The following is a 21186-nucleotide window of genomic DNA, read 5'->3' as shown; positions in this document are numbered from 1 at the left end:
ATGAAAATATTCGTCGATAATTTATTGACGTCATCAAGTAGGTAAATAATTTTTAATTCGTCAGTCAATCAAGTTATCTGTAACTTGATTATTTCAACATTTATTGAACACTGTTTTTCTATAAGAATTTTGAGTGGGTAAAAAACCAAATGTTACCATATTTATTATAATTATTGAAGTTTTAATTCCTGAACAATTATTAGCCGTACCGAAACACTTTATCCCGGGACCATATAAATATTCGAAACCGGTACCAGTCACTGCCAAACCGAGATGTATGGAAATCTAAGTCCCAATCATAATTTATGATTATTATATATGTATAATTTATAATAACAAAACGTATACATTTATAATATAATTAATGTTTTTGTCGTTTTTGACGACGACGAACGCGTAGGATGTAGGTACCCCACGGCGGCGGTGGCGGCGACGGCGACAATATTGTTGTTATTTTTTTTTCATCATAATAAAATCACGCCAATGCCGCGCGGTGCAGTCGTGTAAATCATAATAAATATAATATTATTATTATTATTATTATTATTTGGTGCATAATAAATTATGGTGTGGCGTAAGTCCGAGTCGTTTCGTCTGCCATCGCCACTGCCCCCCGCCAACGGACCGCTACCACTACCATCGCACGACTCTGTCCGGCGTCCGCGTCCGTTCCGAGAGCATTCGAAGTTTTACGCCCGGCGCAGCAACATGTCGTCGCCGTCCGTCTTGTCGTCAGCGACGCGCGCGTGCACCACCGCCGCCGTTCTGTTGTCGTTGCTGCTGGCGTTGGCTGCCAACCGCGCCGGTGCTGCGGCCGTAGACGCAACCGTCGTAGCCGACGCCACTGTGACCACCGTCTTAGCGTCCACCACCGATGACATCGCGTCCACCGCCGCCGCTGCCGTCACAGCGGCCACCGTGGACAACACCCTCGATACCGTCGACATCGCGGACACCGCCGACAACGTCTTGCAGCCGTCCGGTTACGGTTTACCTCCCTCGAAGGCATCCCTGCCGCCACCGGTTCGTATACAACATAATACAAATATTAGTCACGATGGTTTTTTAAATCTACGATCCTATAATATTCTAGGCTCAGGTCGTACTTTGTTTTTTATTATTTTTTTTTAAGTTTCTGACGGATATCGATTGCTCATATCTCGTTTACCAAATTAACGCGACACTTTTATTGATGGCAGAGATCCGCGGTCATCCGTGATGAATACTGGATACCTGTAGATCCAAGTGTGACGGTTATGAAACCAAAATAGTATTAAGATATGACATTATTGTGTATAATCAAAAACCGACGTTCTCCTGATTTCACGGATGTTTAATGTATTACCATTTTAATGGTTGTGTCTAATTCAAATCATTCAAATTAAAATAATTATTAAACTAAAATATATATATGCACATGACCTAATAAAACATGTTGAGGAATCGAGATCTATTAGAAGTCCCTAGCCTAGATTTGCGTTTTTATTTATATAAGTTTGTGCGGAAACGAAAAAGGTTCAAGGAAAAGTATGATAAGAAACTAGTATAATATATATAATAATTTGTATCTAAAGATTATTTATCTGTATAAAAGCTAACGAGATAATGTCGTCCAAGGTATTATACGTTTATAAAAAAACCGTATAGGTACCGCATATGTAGATGTAATCTATAGATAATAGATATATAGGTACTATATATTTATTATTTATGTATTATAATATAATACTTATATAATAAAATATATAATAATTATATTGTTGTATTGTTGTTACGTTTTGCATGTAAACGTCTTTTCTCCATTGTAGTCTTATTGGTTTTGCAATCACTTGCATTTACAACAATGATAAAAGGAATCTATGGAATAATTATTGGCAGTTCATTTTGTTAAGTTTCCGTTACTGCTGCAAAGATTACCTATACCATTATACCCAGGATTTTGTTTTGGGGGTGGTTTTAATTATTTAACGTTAGCGTAAAATGTACAACTTTATCATTAAGATAAGTAGGTATAACCTGTATAATAATTAATAAGTATAATTTATAGTTTATACCAGTGGTGGTTTTGACATGCAATTTTACATGAGGCAGAAAAATATTAAATAGTAAATACACTATTACTCTACACAAGAACCAAATATTATGTTAATGTATTCTATTAATGGTATGGGTTATCAAAATGGAGCGGAAAGATTAGCCGGTTACAATTAAAAATTATCCAGTGCTATAGAGTCAATAAACAACAGCGCCCACCTGCATACAATGTGTGCACACACGGCGGCTGGCGGGCTGCTGCCAATGCTTATGCGCTATTCACACTATTTTACGACATTACATGTGTGTGCGTAGACGCACCTCGCATGCACAAACTTAGGCGACGGCGGCTACCGCCTCTGTCGATCTCAGCGCTTTAGCGGTTGCGGCGCCGGGCGCAATATTAAATGGAAACGGCTATATAATAGCTCATAAGTTACGTTACTGTGACGCGTAGCCATTCTCGCGTTTGTAGGTACAACTGTAGTACAAGTCCTATACAAAAAAATAATATTCAATTATGCTGTTTATTAAACTTAAATTCTAAATCATTTAATGTCTGAATTATATAAATTAAAATTCAAAATTCAAAATAATACAAAATTTAAAGAAAAAAATATTTTTTATTTTCTTGAAAATTACAAGTGAGGCGGCGCCTCACTTGCCTCACCCTCAAAACCACCACTGGTTTATACCCTGTATAAACTAGTCGATAATAACTGTAATTACAAATTCAGCTTGCGATTATACAGTGAAACTTCCATATTACGAATTCTCGTGGGGCATTAAAAAAAAATCGTATTAAAGAGAATTTTGTTAAATATAATATTGAATCAATTTGTTCTAATTTGGTTTGATTCTCAAACATATTTCGTTAAATGGAAAACTTTGATAAATGGAAGTTTCTCATACGGAAGTTTTAGTGTTTTACTGTAATATTACAATTACAAATGCTAGACGTCAATAATTGTATAATTCTACAACAAATGAAAATAATATGATGGAAAAGTGAAATTTAAAATGAGTAAATATTTTTCTTATTTTACGCCGTTGTAATAAATTTTTAAGGCAAACATCGTTAATAATATACGATTAGATATAGGTATATAAGCGTATATATTAGGTGTATACTAATCTAACGTTTATTTAAATCAATGCTAATGTTTTTTCATCGGAATTAATATTATCGATAGAAATTGAGTCGTATATAAGTGAACAATATTATCAAAACACTAAAATATAATGGACATCGACCTCAATGTCTAATGAATTATCGGTACCTACGAATAAATGAGAACCAACGTATAATAACATATTATAATCCCATTTTTTTTTTTTTTTTTAAATAATGATAATCGGATGTTTATATAATAAATATATTATAAATTTAAAAATACTTTGAATGGTTTTAATTTTGCAATTCCTTTGAGATGCTATTGTTTGACCGCCAAAGTGGTAAGTCAATTCGTAGGTAGTATATTAAATATTTCCGTATAATCACTTACTTAACCTTTGGTACATTATACAAAAACAGTGTCGTATAATTAGATTTTAATCGTGAATAACATGTCTTCCTTGCAAGAAAAATTTATCGATTGGTCAAACTCAAATTGAACTGATTACAATAAATTATGCGTATTGTAATTTTACGTTTTTTTTAAAATTGAATTAGAAGGGGTACGGAGCATATTCTATACACAAGGTGATCAGAATTGTATGTAACAAAAATGGTGACTATAAATAATACGATTTGTAATAAGTACAACATTTTGATAAAATGCATATCGCCATGTTGGTTGAACAAATTTTGATTTTCGTATAATGTTAAAGTTTTTTTTAAAATAATATAATATTGTATACGTACACTCAGCTATAATACTTGTCCTAATTTTACGAAATCAAGTTTACACCGTAAAGTTATTATATGCTTATACAGTTATACTTTCCATAAGTTCTATAATAATGACAATTACGTTACCTTCCTAGTTCCTATATACTTATGTGTCGTGGCTTATTGTGCATAATATATAATTATGAATAGGTAATTGGTCGATTAATATTTTGATAGAAAATATAATTAGGACACGTGTGAATAAACAACTACCTAATTAAATAATTTATACCTAATATTGTTTTTAATTAGTGTCCGTTCTGGGGGAAAGCATATTTTCCATTTTCATGAAAAATGTTCACTAATGTGGTTAACACCAAACAACGGTAGTCAGTACGACACCCTTAGGATTTTTTTTTCATATAATATGATGATTTAACTAGATAAGGAAAAATAACCAGTCGTGGGGCTATATTATTCGTTCGGTACCTCGTACCTGTATAATATATATTATATAGAGAGAAAAAAACAATTTATATAGTTCATAAGCCCCACATGGCCTTTACAAAAAAGACAAATAATTCCTCGCTTTGAATTAGACATTACATAGATACTCATTGTAAAATTTTAATTTAATTTAAAAAAACAATTAAGAGATATAATAATATATGAGTGTTTAGACTTTTAGAGATCCACTTCCACTACTATCATACAAATTTAAATTGTACTCTGAAAAATATATAAAATAATTGGGTATACGTAATTCCCTTGTGGTTTATGGATAATTTTGCAGTCACGTACTCACGTACATTTATAATCCACATCCCACAACCCAGCTACCATGTACCCCATTGAACTTTTGTCTTACTACGCATTTATCTACCAGCAGGTACTGCACGGTTAAGCCATAACTTAAAGTTAAAAGTAGAATAGAATATTATATCTATTATTTATGTATTCTATTACGTTTAACGCGTATTCGATCTAACATGGGAAATTATTACAATTTTATTGTTCCTACTCCGGTCTTACCCCTTTTATAGACTATAATTGTTATACAATGTATTTGTTTAACCGTTGATTTAATGAAATAGAAAATAAAAATTAACATTACGGATGTATTATGTGAAATTTGGTCAGTAAAATTATTATTTGTTATGGGGAATTACTATTTATATGTTGTTACAAATACACGCTTTTTAATCAACAAAAATATTCATTTAGTTGTAAATTGTAATGTACTGTTTGACAAAAATTTAAAATAATTTATATTTTATCTTACAACCATACAAGTATACAATAGTATGTTTATATTATGTACATTATTATATGTTATAGTGTTGGTATTTTTTTGTTTTTAAAAAGTGATAAATGTTTTTTATTAAATAATATTTGAATGCGTTAATTATCGTAAAAAGAAATGTGTCTGTATATAGGCATATATATGTATACGAAACTATTATAAAAATCCATTTTCCATTTATGTCTTTCAGTTTACCGCATAGCTAATCGTAATTTTAAGTACCTTTTTTTTTAAACACACCGGACCACCTACATAACTCGTATACTATAATAATATATATATTTATATAAATGGTTAGCCCGTCTACGACGTCGAAAATCTGATAAAAGAGTTAAATATTTATTACCCACAGACATTTTATTTTTTTTTTAAATTTAATGTCGCCTACACCATCGTTTTTGATGTACGGGATAATGGGTTTTTCGTTTCTACCGAGGTAACAATAACATAACGACACGATTATCTTTTTATACGTATTTAATGGACGTTAACTGCGGACGTGTCTACGAAAAACAAGAGTGTTGCACCCATAAACCGTATAATATGTACACGTGTAGAACAACAACACAATATTCGCTTGCCGCGCTCACACAGTCACACATAAATATTAAATACATAACCAATAATAATAATAATAATAATAATAACAACAACAACAACAACAATAATAATAATAATCATCATCATATATTAGTATATTACGCTCGTAGAAATTTCGATCATCGCGCATGCCGTACGGCCATACTGCCGTAGTTATTGTGCACTTTTTGTTTGTGTTTATTATTATCTATATATATAAAAATGGAGCGTGTGAAATGTACGTTACCTTATCAATCGAAAACGGCTGCTCCGATTTGTCTCAATTTTTTTTAAAGATGTTCGTAATTTCCAGGAGAAGGTTTTTACGAGAGAAAATGTTAGGAAAATCCACCGGAAAAGTAGGAAATCTGGATGTAAAAAATACAACAGTGTACTATATATTGGTTGCTATTATAGTTAATCGGGAATGTTTGTGGGTTTGTATTATTATTTTTTGTCAATATATGTATATAAATGAATGTTTGTGTGTAGATTATACCTCTGGGAAGAAGACAGGCTAATTTAAAAATGTTTAAATTTGTTTTTTTTTATTCATATAATATTAGTCCGGTTAGGTTAGGTTAGGATTTTGTATTCATTTATTATATTAATCCACTATAGGTGGAATACGACAAACTTGGTATAATTTTGATACCTTACAGTTAAAGCATACACTTACGTACAAACAGCACGGGGTCCGCGATCTACCGCAGGTAGATTGCCTACCTGACAATATACTGCTGCGAATCAGAACTTTTATTCCGGGCAACGGAAAAGTAAAAATAAATGTTGAACACCATGCACCGAATATTAAATAACGAATTTAACAAAGTTTGAGTCATATAGAGTTGGTACATTTAACGGGCAACGAAGTGCACGGGTTCAGCTAGTAATTTATAATATTGTTATAACGTGCGCGTGTACGACCGTACATGTTATAATATTATTATTAGTATCTATACGTATACGTCATATTATTATATGCGTACGTAAAGCGTGTTACGCACGAGCTCATAATATTATTATATTATTAAGGAGTGCACTTCGTCTTAATTCAGATAATTGTGGGGCCCCAAACGACGCATAGACATGGACGCATTTAGTGCTTGCGTAGGTATAGTTGTCACTTGTCGTTATTGTTGGTGTTGTAATCAAGTACAAGATAAATAAAAATGGTCTCAGTGACTCGAATCTCGAGGGAAATAAAAATAAATTCAATTTAATACGTGTTTTTTTAAATATTATATAGGTATATATACTTCAAACACAACTTAAAAACATTTCAAGGGGCAACGAAATATTTGAGTTATCGGATGCCGGGTTACCGAGACTCGACTGTATAATTATAATCAGTACCTAAATTATACAGGAATACAGCATGTAGCTATATCACGACCGACGCTGTGCACTATATACAGGATGATTCGCCAAGCTATAGGTATGCTCAATGTTCACCCCGTTTTGTCCTCTAACGATGCGTTTATTCAGATTCTGGGTTTTAGGAGTTTTTAAGTAAATACAATTTATGACAATATTATTACCAGGGCCCGTAAGTTCATGCCCTAAAAAATGCCTAAATAAGCATGCATTTATGCACTAAAAATTGGCAAAATATGCCTTAAAAAGTTAAAAAAATATGCATTAAATGCACTAAATATCTAAAATTATGCACTTAAAAAATGCTTACTTAAAAAAATCATAAACATTTTTGAAATAACATGAGTTATCTATTAATTTTTTTATAGTCATATTTAATTTTTTTATGTCACAATTAAAAAAATAGATTTTAAATAGACTATAAACGATCGCGTTTTTTGTCATCAAATGTTGATTCTTTCTTAGGTAGTATTTCCATAAAAAATAGGAATATCAAAATCATGACGTATAATATGCCCGATAAAATAGAAATATGCTTAAAGATGCCAAATATGCAAAAACATGCAAAATAAGACTTCACATATTTAACCGTGGTACCTTGAAATGGATTTCTATGTCATCTAGCATTAAATAAAACTTAGCAAGATTTATATGCAAATGCATGAACTTACGAGCCATGATTATTACAAAATCCACGTAGATTAGTAATACCATTTAAGGAGAGTATCTTGTGGCGATACAAACTTTGTTTGTCAAATGCGAACCATCCTTTTTTATATACTGTAAATCGCGGTTAACCTGATGCATTTTTTTAAGTGTTGGTGCATTTAAGTTGAAATAATTTAAACGAGTAGTTTCCGAGTTATTAAATTCAAGTAGGTGCTATTGATTATTATCTATAAACTATATCCATTTCTATAATTTCTATATTTTATTGTAGTTTATACTATATCCATGATAATAGGTTTAGCATAATTTATCGGGGCTAATGGGCTATGATAATTAAAAAATGATAGACCGTAGAATAGTACGTAGTTTACTGATATTTTATAATTTGTAAAAAATTGTATGAGTACCTATAATAAGAACAACATTAAATATGACACCTATTATATATTGTAGATATAAAGTCATCGTTATTAATGACAGTTATCATTAGTACTTAAAGTGTAATAACTTAGGAAGTAGGAATAGGTTAGGTTCTCGTTCGAATTTTGATTTACATACATCAACATTTTCAAAAATATCTTGTGCTTATCAATTTACAGTAGAAAAGAGCGTTAAAACACTAATTAGAAAAATTTTACTTAAATATGGCACTCTTTAAATGGTAAAAATCAGAATTTAAATAAATGCGTAGCTGACTAAAATGACTAGCTGATCACGTGTACTTCGTTGCCCGGCAACCAATAATTATTATTATATAATAGCTTCAAAACCCATGGCTACCATTTATAAACAAAAATTTCCATCGGAAATCTCAAAATCCCTGTTTGAACACTTCCCGGGGTCAGTCCTCTCCTTTTTAAATTAGCCTATATTCTGCCCTGAGGTCTAATCTATCTATATATATAAAAATAGCTGATCCCGTGCACTTCGTTGCCCATTAAAAATGCCAACTCTATATGAATAATATGTTTTACATATTACCATGGCAAACATTTTATATATAAAACATTCCATAGGAAATTTCAAAATAATATATAAATGGTTACCATGGTAATATGGACACACAGACAGACATACATTCATTTTTATATATTTATAGATTAAAGGGGGGAGGGGTGAGCATAACGTAACAGCATAATATTATGCTTGGTGAATCAGTTGGGCAGCAGTTCACCTTTTCACCCGTATATATACCTCGCAGGCTATGTATAAAATACGATTCTATCAATGATGTTGTATACAACTGTCGTACTTATAAACATAATGTCATAATGTATTATATATGCATGAGTGCATGACATGTGTCAAGAAAGTTTAAAAACTTATATAATATTCATCATTGCGTAATACTGTAATACTATAACGATTTAAAACGACGTACAACTTTCTAGACACGCGGAAGTGTAACTATTCATAATCGTCAACGAATCCAAGCAGGCTGCAATCACAGATCCCTTTGCACATTGCAGACTTATGATGTTTTTGTGATTATAAGTGATAGGCCGGCGGGTACTGGGTGGTCTGAACAGGGTAGCGCTACATAGATAGGTACTATTTATCCACACACCACAGTGAATCGTCATAAAAGTGGATCCAAAATAGCGGCCCATCCCCTCACTATCTTTGAATTCAAGTCATTGTATATACTATATTATATTTACACGGAATAAATATCATGTATGACTTATACATACCTTATACAGGTATGATAAATGATAATCATTTAAATTAAATAACTAGTGAAACGGATCATACATAATATATACAAGTATTGATAATTTTTTTTTATCCACTTAATGTATTACAATTAAATTAGCTGATCTGTTACGGTATTATTATAGCGTTTATAAATTACATAATGCTATAAAATAAAAACGGAAGCCAATAACCTAACCTGTGAAAATAAAATCGAAATCACTTTTGTTCCTATGAGATTTTTTTCAGACCTTCGTCCACATAACTAATATGAACTGTATATTTGTTTATACTGGGCTTTCTATATTTAACGTAATACACTCAATAATCAATTAACAACTATTTACATTTTTTAAAATTAATTTTTTTATCATCATCATCGTTACATTTTTAAATGACAACATGCATTTTATGCACCTCATTCCAAAGAAGTTTATTTTTTTGGAGTACTTTGATGTATAAAAATTGAATTATGGACGAGTAGTTTTTGACCTGTAAGTATACTATTTAAATATCGCTGAGTTGGTGGGTGGGTGCTGTAGGTAGGTACTCTGGAAAAATATGGGTTACTTCTCTGTTTGATTACAATTTAAATACTTTAAAATTATACCTAACTAATAAACTCCTTGACTGAAATATGATGTATATAGTCATATAGAATATTGTAGATATAAATAATAAGCCGATCATTATGCTACTTCAAAATTTGAAATTAAAAATGTATATGTTGACGTTCAAATGAGTAAAAAATGACAACGATATAACATATAATGTTTTCCCAAAAATGCTGTTTCTTAATGATTAAAAATGTTGTAAAAGAATTAATGTTGTATTTTATGTTTTCAAAAACGTAAGTGTTTTCTGAAATAATGAGTGCTTTACGTTAAATGTATCAAGTACCCCGTATTTGCTGTTTTAATTTTAATATTTTACAATTATTTATTTGTAGTTTTGTTTTGATTTTAAACAAATAGACACGGCTGTATACGTCTTCTGCGTATGTTATATTTGTTACGTAATTATTTACGAGTCATCTTAGAAAATTATAGTCTCCTAAAACAATTATATCAACGGGGAATTAGGGTACTTAAATAATGCTTAATAATATAAAAAACAATTAATGATTATTATAACGCTTTAATTGAGATGATTAGGGAGAGTTAAAAACGAAAAAGAGGTAAAAAATTATAAACGCGTACATAATTCTTATATCACGCGATATTTCCCGATTCCCAGGTGTCATATTAATATTTTCTTGAAATTTTTTAATATATTGGGACAAATTTGGACGAAAATACAAATTACTAAAAATAAAGAATATATAGGGTTATCAAATATTCGAATATGTGACCAGAGAATGCTGAAATGTATCTCTTTATACCTCTTTAAATCTGGGCTTGTATATATTACACATACTATGCGTATGCCACACGATAAATGTCAATGATAATTTTTTTTTAATTTTATTAAAATATATAATATTGGGCGTATCATGGTACTCGGAGGTGCAGGTAGCGATGAATATGTACGCACACAATGTTGTGCGTTATAATAATAATGCTGATTATTCCGATTTGCAGCACGTATACGCAGAAGAATCCTTGGATATTTCGATCAATAATTTATTATCATTGTATATATCTACACATATTGTGTTATAATTGTAATGAAGGACATTGATAAGACGTTTCGATGATGAAAAAAAAAATTTGATAGTAATTCAGAATCCATATAATATGCATAATATACATCTATTAGATGTAATATAATATTTACATATTGCATAGAGTCCTCGTCCTTGCGTCCCAACCTAACCTAACATATATCATAAACCAGCTTCATTCGAATGAAATCAATCAAATTATATTTTATTAAAATTTCCGTCCAACCCAAATGGTATATATTTTGTGTTGAAAACCTATGTAAAATAGTTTTCGAAAAAAACAAAATAATGTAATCATTGAAATTTTATGAAAAAATTTAAATACACAACGTATATTAATATTATAATAAACTTGAAACGGAGTGTGCGCGTGCCCTATATTATCTGGGCATTAATAATAGGTACATTATATTATGTTTCGATTGGTTATTATTATTATTTTTTTTAAGGTTCGAGTCAACTATTGATTTTTTTTCTGTCGCATATTACTACATTGTTGTATTTCATCTCACATCTCAGGCGCATTTATAGGTTAACCTACTACCTAAATATCGATGACCGTATTTTGTTTCCATTTTACCTACTTAATGTAAAGAATAAATATACTTAGTACACTTTACACTACAACATAAACGCATTAACAGAAAAGTGTAAGTAATCGTAGGACATTTTCGATATTGAATTATAATAATTATATTGTTATTTATAAAACTTATTATCACCTATGTCCTATATGACTATATAGATATCACTATATCAGCATTGACTAATTCATGAAAAAATATGCTCACTATGTTTGTACCTATTACCTACATAGTTGTGACTTGTGAATGATAACAACTCTATTAAACAACTACAAAATAGTGAAAATGTATATTAATGAATCACCTAGTCTTATATAAATATTTGTATATTTCTTATATTCAATATTTTATGTGATTGCGAAACAATTAGACACAAACATTATAAACACATTACAAAAGTTTAAAAGTACAGTGGAATCTCGATAAGTCGAAATTCACGAGAAATTAAATTTGTTCGAATTATCGAGGGTTTCAACATACTATAGTTAGGTAGATCAGGCAAAGGAACGCCATTTATTTCGACTTATAACATTAAATTGTTTAAATAGCAAAGAATTGCCGACGCTATAATATAATGGTGGGTGAATCTTTTAGCAGTAACCACTAACAAAAATTACTTAGTCTATAGTAACACTTATTACCAGATTGGAGTCTTGCTTTATTTTAGTAAGTACATCGTTTTTTTTGTCAATATCGATCCCAGATATTTGAACTCTTGTTCTCTCTGAAACTTTTACTGCCAAACTTCTAAAAATGGGTGGACATGATTCGCGAGCTCTCTTCTCTGCACGATCATGAATTCAGTTTTTTTAGCATTTATTTCTAAACCTATTTTTCTTGACATATTTAATAGTTTTTCCGTTTGCTCAATGAAATTTTCCTTATTTTCCACCAGTAATACTACGTCATCTGCGTAAGCCAATACTCCTATTATGCAACCTTTATTACTGTACCTATATATAAAACGAATTCACCATGTGAACCAAAAGTAGTCATACCTATATGTATTTGTCTAATCTTAACTTTAACGAAAGAATTGATCAATAATTAATTGTTAATTTTAGGTTCTGACTACAAATGGAGACATTTACAGTTTCGTCGTCCATTCGAAAATCAAGTACAGATATGCACAGACTGTTGTGTCTAGCCGAGTGGCCAACAAGAAAAACACTTCCCATGAAGTACAGTTCTACGTAACTCTTCCAGAATCTGCATTTGTTTCTAAGTTTTTAATGTTAGTTACTTATTCATATATATTTTTGGATCGTGAACTCCATTTAATCAATACTGTTTTGGATTTAGGGAAATAAACGAAAAAGTTTACGAAGCTTATGTAAAAGAAAAGAAAGAGGCCAAAGAAGAATATATTGCTGCTGTTAACTCGGGTCAGACGGCTGCTCATGTCGAGCAAAAGTATGTTCAGTCTAATAACCTTAAAATTTAAAATTATTTCTAAAGTTAAATGTCAACAACTAATACCTGATTGTTTTATCCATACCTAGTGCAAGAGATTCAAATAAGTTTACGGTTTCTGTAAACGTGGAGGCAGAAAGCAAAGTTACATTTAATCTCACATACGAACAATTGTTAAATAGGAAATTGGGAATTTATGAAAATATAATAAACTTACAACCCGGACAAGTGAGTGCACAATTATCAATAGTCATAGAAATGCTAATATTATCTTGTAATGATTGTTCTTATAGGTTGTTAAGAACTTGCAAGTTATAGTAGATATCGAAGAATCTTCAAACATAACAACATTGGAAGTCCCAGACATAAAGACGGCAAATGAAATTGAAACTACAATTAGTAGTATGTGTACATAATTATTTAACCATTTTATATGTATCTATATATTTTATTTTATTGATAGCGCAGAGAAAAATATTCAATCTAGTATTAAGTAGGTAACAAGTAATACCTAACAAACAAAATGTATTAAGTAGTTCAGTAGAACAACATAGATAATGAAATAAATGCTATTGCTGAAATATGTTTTTATTTTCATCAATGTTATTTAAAAATAAGCCATGACTCGTGAATCATGATTTAGAACTTAAAATATTTCATTATGAACTAAGATTATTGTAGTAATTGTTATAACCACCTGTTTCGTAATATTTTATCTTTTTCATACAAGTATTATGTTGTACCTGGATTCTATTCTAATGATATACAAATATTTTTCAGAAAACAAATTGGCGAAAATTTCCTATGAGTCAGGCAACAAAGCAACGATAACATGGAGTCCAACTGTTAAAGAACAGTTAACATTTACGGAACATGGTGTTAAAGGCCAATTCATAGTTCACTATGACGTAGATCATAAATCTGCACCAAATCAAGTTCTTGTATGTTATTTATAATTTATAAAAAGAACATAATATATTATTTGTGGTAAAAAAGGACATTAGTAATGTAAAACATGTTTTTGAATTAATGTAATTTTTGTATTCTAATTTTATTGAAGATGGATTAAATTAAAGAGTATATTTTGGTAAATTATTAGAAATGTTACACTATACATTTTTATTAGTTTAGAATATTTTCAAATAAAATATATTATATAACTTCACTGACACATAAAAAAAAATTGAGCTATTAAATAAATAAATTGTCTTATATTTATGGCTAATTTTAGCGTAAGTGTAAAAAAGTTTTCACGAATTGGATATAAAAACGAATTAACTGAAAAATTATTGTTATTTGTGTGTCATGTGGTTTTGTATTAGGTAGGTATTTGAAAACAATACGATTTTTTTATTGGATTAAAAATAAGAGTAATAAAACATGCATAATTAATCATTTTATGTTTTCTCTTTATTTTAATGTAATTGCTGTAAAATAAGTGAACGCAAAATTGTTATCCAAAAACATGTGTTATACAGTATATTATTCTAATTTAATTCTTCTACTATAAGAAATATGTAATTTTTATGGATAGTCCAGTTACTCTAACGTAAATAGTAAAGTTAAAAACTAATGATTTAGCTCAATTATTTTTATAATGTAATTTATACTTTGAAGAATAAAAAAATGTCAATATTACGCTCTATATTAGGACTTAAGGAGTTATCAAATTGTATTATTTTAATTAAAAAATTTGCTATTGAAAAATATTGATCTTTAAATGTCAATATGATTATATAAGTTCTTTTAAATAGTTGGCAATGGCAAATAAATCAAATTTTCAGAATACACAAACAAATTGATAAATAAATAATTATTGTTTATTAATATATTAATTATACAAAAACAAATTCAGGTTAGGTTAATTGAATTAATTGAATCATTACGATTTATAGATCGACGATGGATATTTTGTACACTTCTTCGCACCTACGGACTTGAAGCCACTTAGGACCCACGTCATATTTGTACTCGACGTTAGTGGTTCTATGGTTGGACAAAAACTACCACAAGTGAAGGAAGCTATGGGTCAAATTTTGTCAGAAATCCATTCCGAAGATTTTTTCACGTTGATACTTTTCTCAGATTTTGCTCAGGTACACGCGCAATTTTATTATACCGACTAATAAAATGTTTACTTGTAACTTTTATCTATTTTCACTGAAACTTGTGTTATAGGTTTGGACAATAAACGCTACTCAAGAAACGTCGAATCACTGGGACGAAAAAGTTAGCAACTGGAAAACGAACAATAATATAAGTTTGGATACATTGGGAGAAAACCGTTTCGTTTTTCCGGCAACTGAGCAGAACGTACAATACGCAAAGAAATTCATTCAGGACCTGCAATCGGAGAGCAGTAAGACTCGAGATAGAGATAAAACTCTACTAAAAAGTGGCGTGCACAGGAGGGGTGGTTAGGGGTTATATATCCCACCATTGCCCCATAATTCCCCTTATTTGTGTCTTTGGTACTAGTGCACTACCACCACAAATTAAAAATTCCTGCGCTCGCCATATACTATAAAAACCACGTGGAAGACAACCACGCTATAAAGTGTACTATTTTACTAGGTACAAATATGGAAGATGCCCTAAACAAAGCTCACTTGATCGCCAAATTGGGCGAAACGCGTTTTAAAGATGGCGCCAACACTCCAAAACCTATTATTGTGTTTTTGACCGACGGCGAACCTACCACAGGGATTACCGAACCACAGGAATTGATTAAATATGTTTCTAACACTAATGAAGAGAAGTGAGTTAATAACTGTTGATGTATAATCACTAATGTAGTACACGACATTTCTCGTAATATTAATAACTAATAAGTAATAACTGGTCAACATTTGCGCGTTGAAAAACTACAATTTTTTACAACCTTTGGTAAAATAGTAATATTGATTGTTATTACTAGGTATCCGATCTATAGTTTGGGATTTGGCGAAGGGGCGGATATTGATTTCCTTAAAAAACTCTCATTGAACAACACCGGTTTCGCAAGAGTCATTTACGAAGCTTCGGACGCGTCGTTACAATTGCGTAATTTTTATAAGGAAATATCGTCACCCGTTTTGTCCAATGTAACTTTCCAGTATATTGACGATCAGGTAAAAATACACCTACACAGTGTTTGAGTAAGTGTTCTAATAAATTATGCATATATTGATATAATTTATAACTTAAAGGTCGACACCGTTACTGTGACGAAAAAATCATTTAACCTACTGTTCAAAGGAACAGAATTAGTAGTGGCCGGAAAGTTGAAGGACGGCAAATTTCCCGATTTTAACAGTACATTGAACGCCGATTCGACTGAAGGGGATTTCAAAGGCCCTGTCATTATCACATGTTTTGATTTCCCAATCGTTCCTCCCGAAGTTGTTCCACAAAAAAGAAGAATAGGTAATTAATAATTATATTGTTGTGCCTGCAGTCGTGTACCTATACAATTTATGTGTGCATTGCGCATGTGCTTAGTTTCGTAGAAAACTTACTATTTTTGTTTTTGTATCTGATAACAGGACATCTAGAAAAGTTATGGGCGTATTTGAACATACAACAACTGATGGATCAATATGAATTAAACAAGAACGAAAATTCTACAGAAAAAGCTAAAGCACTTGAACTAGCATTAAAAGTGATTATTTATAAAGCTATATTCTTAACTAGGTACATAGATATTGTGTTATAATTATATAATTTATATTCGTATTTTTTAGTATTCATTTGTTACTCCGCTAACGTCCCTAGTCGTTGTCAAACCTAATGATACAACTACATCAGCAGCTCCAGAGAAAATCAAACCGCTTAACGATAGATATAATTTTGGTAGGTGTTTATACCAGTTAAAACAAAACGTTTTATAAAGAAAATTGACGATTAACTTGTTTATTTTAATATTTTTGTTTCAGGTTCTTTAATGGCCAGCAGCCCGCTTTATCAATTAGGTGAGTCTTGAAAAGAAATTTACTCATAATCATACCCGGTACTTATTATTATATTTTACCACTGACATTGAACTTTGAAATATATCATTTTAGGTTCATCTAGCTCGATGATGTCGGCAAATAGTTTTGCTTCACATCCTGCACCACCAGGAATGTCAGCTATTTCGTTAAAAAGTAATGACTTTAAAACTATTCATCAACATTATAATTATGTTCGATATCCCGAATAAATTGTGATTTGTATAATTATAATTTGTTGTTATAGCTAGTAGTAGCGTTATTAGTCCAAGTCCATATTCGTTGGTCCCTGAAGATGCAGTGATTTCTGCATCCGAAATGGTTCCTTTGTCAACTATTACGTCAACTTTAGTTGCAGGTCCAGATAATTACGTACTGACCTCGGATGTTGATTCTCCGGAAATCATAAAAGACGAATCAAATTCTACATCGTTGCACGATATTAAAGAGCTAACATGGCTGAATGATTCTATCACATTGAACGCAACTAATACAGTTTACCAAGTATCATTGAACACGGTGAGTGAGACGTGAATGGTACACAGAGTCTTGTTTTTTATGATAAATTGCATATTATATATAAAAATAATTGCAATATTTATGTCTTGGGCTGACTGATTAATATTTGTTTAGAGTGGTCAATCATATCAAAATTGTACAACACCCGACCAAATCCATGGTAATTGTAAACATTTAAAAGACTGCGTTGTGGCTTCAATCCTGAACTCATTTGATACATATCTTTCACTGTTTTGTCCAATAGGAACATTGTAAGTGCAATATTATCCGTTTGGCATATACCTACTATTATTATTTATTTTGTATTGTAGATATTTGAGTGTATATTATGGGTGTCTGAAATTTTTTGGTTTATTAAGTCATTTATATTGTAAATATTCTTAATACTTAATTCTACCGATGAATTTAATTTAATTCTTTCTTTTCACAATTTTTTTCACACTCAAGCAAATAGAAATTCTAGTTATAGTATAAGAAAAACGTTGAGTAAAATCCCGTTATCTACAAAAAATATCTCTTCTAATTTTTTATTGTTCAGTATATTTAATTAGTTTATGGTTTAAAACTTTTGATTTGGTACATAAAAATAAATTAACATCAAATTAAATTTTAACTTTTTTGAGTTTTAATTTTGGTTGTCATATGTTTATTATTATTATTAATATTTTAAAAACATCTTTATTGGTACACCTACTACATTTTTATCTTATAATAATTATTTTTATTTTATTTACAGGTATGCAGGAATTTGCTGTTTAGTGTAAAATTTTAATGTGTGAATATTCATATATTTCTAGGAAACAGAGAATATTATTAATATTTTTAATGTGTTTAAGTTATTTATTATTATTGATTATTGACTTATATTTTATGTACCTTTGTATTATCAATTAAACATAATTATTTATCCAAATGATTGCTTATCACCCAAAACCAGATATCCGATTTAAAGATGTCACTCCGGCACTCCATTGGAAAATAAGCCAACCTTATCCTCATCCACTAGTAGGTACAATTAATAATGAATTAGTCGTTCTGATATAATGAAAAAACTTAAGAAAACACAGTAATTCCACGATGCAAAGTTTATATCTATTAATGATAAGCTTCTCAGGTATGAAACAACATTGTCTACTTTAAATAAAAAACTGTTAGGCATATCAAATTCTATAAATAGTTTGAAAAATGAAAATGACATTCTCAAATCTGAAATTAATAGTCTTCGCGATAAAATTTCAAATTTAGAGTCTATAATAACTTAGTGAAAAGTCTGTCATCTTATAGGAGACGATCTTAGAAGCACAACTTAACCAACATACTTCTGAAAAGTAAAAATATTATAATTTTAATAAATTTGAATTGCCTAATGAAGTAAATAATTATGCGTTGGAAAACGCAAATGAGCTGTTAGCTGACTTAAATTTAAACATTTTTATTATTCATGCTAAACGTATTGGCGCAACTCATACAGCTACACGACCACTATTACTACTATTTGAAAATGTATTAGATATATTAAAATAAAAATCTAAATTGGGTTAACTTGATAAGTGGAAAAATATTTGGATAAATCCTAACCTAACAATAATGCAACAAAATAATATGAAATTACTCCGAGAGGAATCATTGCGCCAAAAACGTGAAGTATGGTGTCAGAAAGTATCAATTTTAGTAAATTTTCCCTTATTAAGTCTGAAACTTTGATGGCCTATTGAAACTACGCATGTAAATACTACGACTGGTCCTGACCTAGTTCCTGAGATTTTTTTAGGAATGATTGTTACTCCTTCACATGTTGAATTATTTTTCTATTTTCCTTATCCTTATCTTCCAGTATTTTAGATTCTGAGCGGAACTATGAATGTATTGATTTTACAATGATGTGTGTTTTTTTTTTTATTTTTTTTTTGTGTCTGTCATCACCTTTTAGGACAGTAAAAGTGCTTGGATTTTCTTCAACAGTACCTTTTCTGATAGGAAAGTGAATCTAGTTGGTACTTTGGGGGGGTCAAAAGTAAAATTTTTCTAATAGTTTTCAAAAGCGCCGTGAAAAACAAAAGAAAAATTAATGAAAAACGGGAATTTTTACGCAAATCTGTTTTCGAGAAATTGATTTTGGGTTTTTGGTGTACTTTAAAACGAATGACTGTAGATACATGAAATTTTCACTGGTTGTTTATATTTCATTTTCTATACATGATACAATTTTCAAAATATTTGATTGTTTGAACTGTTTAGGGACATTTTCAGTTTCCAATTTTATTAGTTTTTTTTTCTATGAATGTCAATAACACTTTATTTGTCGAGTAAAAATACTTAAAAATTTAATACATGGCTCCTACTATATTGTTACCATGACATTTGAAAAATATTAAAAATCCTTAGCCACAGTTTTTTTTAATTAGCATTTAAAGTTCAAAAATTGACTAAATATGTAAAAATCACGAAAATTAGCAAATTATTTTGAGTTAATAATTCGTAGAAATTTTTCTTTTTAGAGCTAAGATTTTAAAATGTAATACAAGATTCTTTATAGGATAATCCACCTTTATCAAAAAAAAATGTCTATAAGAAACTCAAATTAAATTTTTATGAGCGTTTGAAATTCATATTTTTACAAAATTTGATATTCACTCGATTTCTCAGGTAACGATTTTCTTATTTTGTTGTAATTAAAAAACGAACGACTGTAGATACTTGAAAATTTAACTGAATGTTTATATCAGCATTTTCTATATACGATACATTTTTGAAAATAATTTGACGCTTTTTGAGCTGTTTACGGACACTGTAAGTTTTCAATTTTTTTAGTTTTTTTTTCTATAAATATCAAAAAAGTTTTATCTATTGGGCCAAAAAGTGTAAAAAATTAATACAAGGCTCCTGATACATTGTTACAATAGCAGTTGAAAAATATTAAAAATACATAGGCACAATTATTTTTTATAAGCATTTGAAGTTGAAATGTTGACAAAATTTTCAAATTTAAAATTGAATAATTATTTTGTACCTAGTTAGAAAATTATAAAATGTTCAACTTTTATATCTAAGGATTGAAAATTTAAAACAAGATTTCACGTAAATATTTAACACTGTTACCAACAATTCTAAGAAATACATAAGCACAGTTTATTTTTATAGTCATTTTAAGTTCAAATTTGGACGAAATTACATATTAAAAAATCTGGAATAACTATTTTAGTTATTTTGTTGTGATTGAATAATATTATTTGTGGGTACTTGAAACTTCTAAAGTATACTATATTATATATCTATGATAGTACCACGGTTTGTTGTTGATGTATAACGCGTTACCTAATGGATATTGTGATATGATTAATTTGGAATTTATTATTGATACCTATTATAGGTCAATTTTTTTTTAATACCATAGATATAAGTATAATATATCTTATACCTAGATTCAGTCTCCACTCAGAATCGTTTTTCTTATACAATGATATTCTATCATTGAATTCAAATTTAAGACCATCCATTATACAGTGACCCACTATACCTACTATACAGCAGAGTGACTTCCACTGCCCACC

At 30.0% G+C, this 21186-nt stretch overlaps 1 protein-coding gene across 2 annotated transcripts; it reads left to right on the top strand.

Annotated features, from left to right (window-relative positions):
- Positions 1-652: 652 nt before the first annotated feature.
- LOC100161615 (inter-alpha (globulin) inhibitor H4-like) lies at positions 653-18461 on the top strand. Of its 2 annotated transcripts, none has more exons than XM_001943075.5 (18): positions 653-1023; positions 12800-12969; positions 13038-13148; positions 13238-13376; positions 13442-13550; positions 13929-14089; positions 15044-15244; positions 15327-15507; positions 15723-15906; positions 16066-16258; positions 16337-16553; positions 16673-16788; positions 16871-16979; positions 17063-17098; positions 17192-17272; positions 17469-17635; positions 17750-17886; positions 18372-18461. In XM_001943075.5, exons 1-18 carry the CDS (start codon positions 709-711, stop codon positions 18397-18399), a joined length of 2655 nt encoding a protein of 884 aa, XP_001943110.2. In that variant the 5' UTR covers positions 653-708; the 3' UTR covers positions 18400-18461. The 2 variants fall into 2 exon arrangements, with proteins under 2 accessions (XP_001943110.2, XP_003244777.1); XM_003244729.4 differs by having other exon boundaries at positions 17364-17635.
- Positions 18462-21186: the final 2725 nt, after the last annotated feature.

This window comes from Acyrthosiphon pisum, chromosome A1, assembly GCF_005508785.2.
Source record: "Acyrthosiphon pisum isolate AL4f chromosome A1, pea_aphid_22Mar2018_4r6ur, whole genome shotgun sequence".
In the NCBI taxonomy this organism is placed as follows: Eukaryota; Metazoa; Arthropoda; class Insecta; order Hemiptera; family Aphididae; genus Acyrthosiphon; species Acyrthosiphon pisum.
This window is presented reverse-complemented; position numbering and strand designations above follow the sequence as displayed.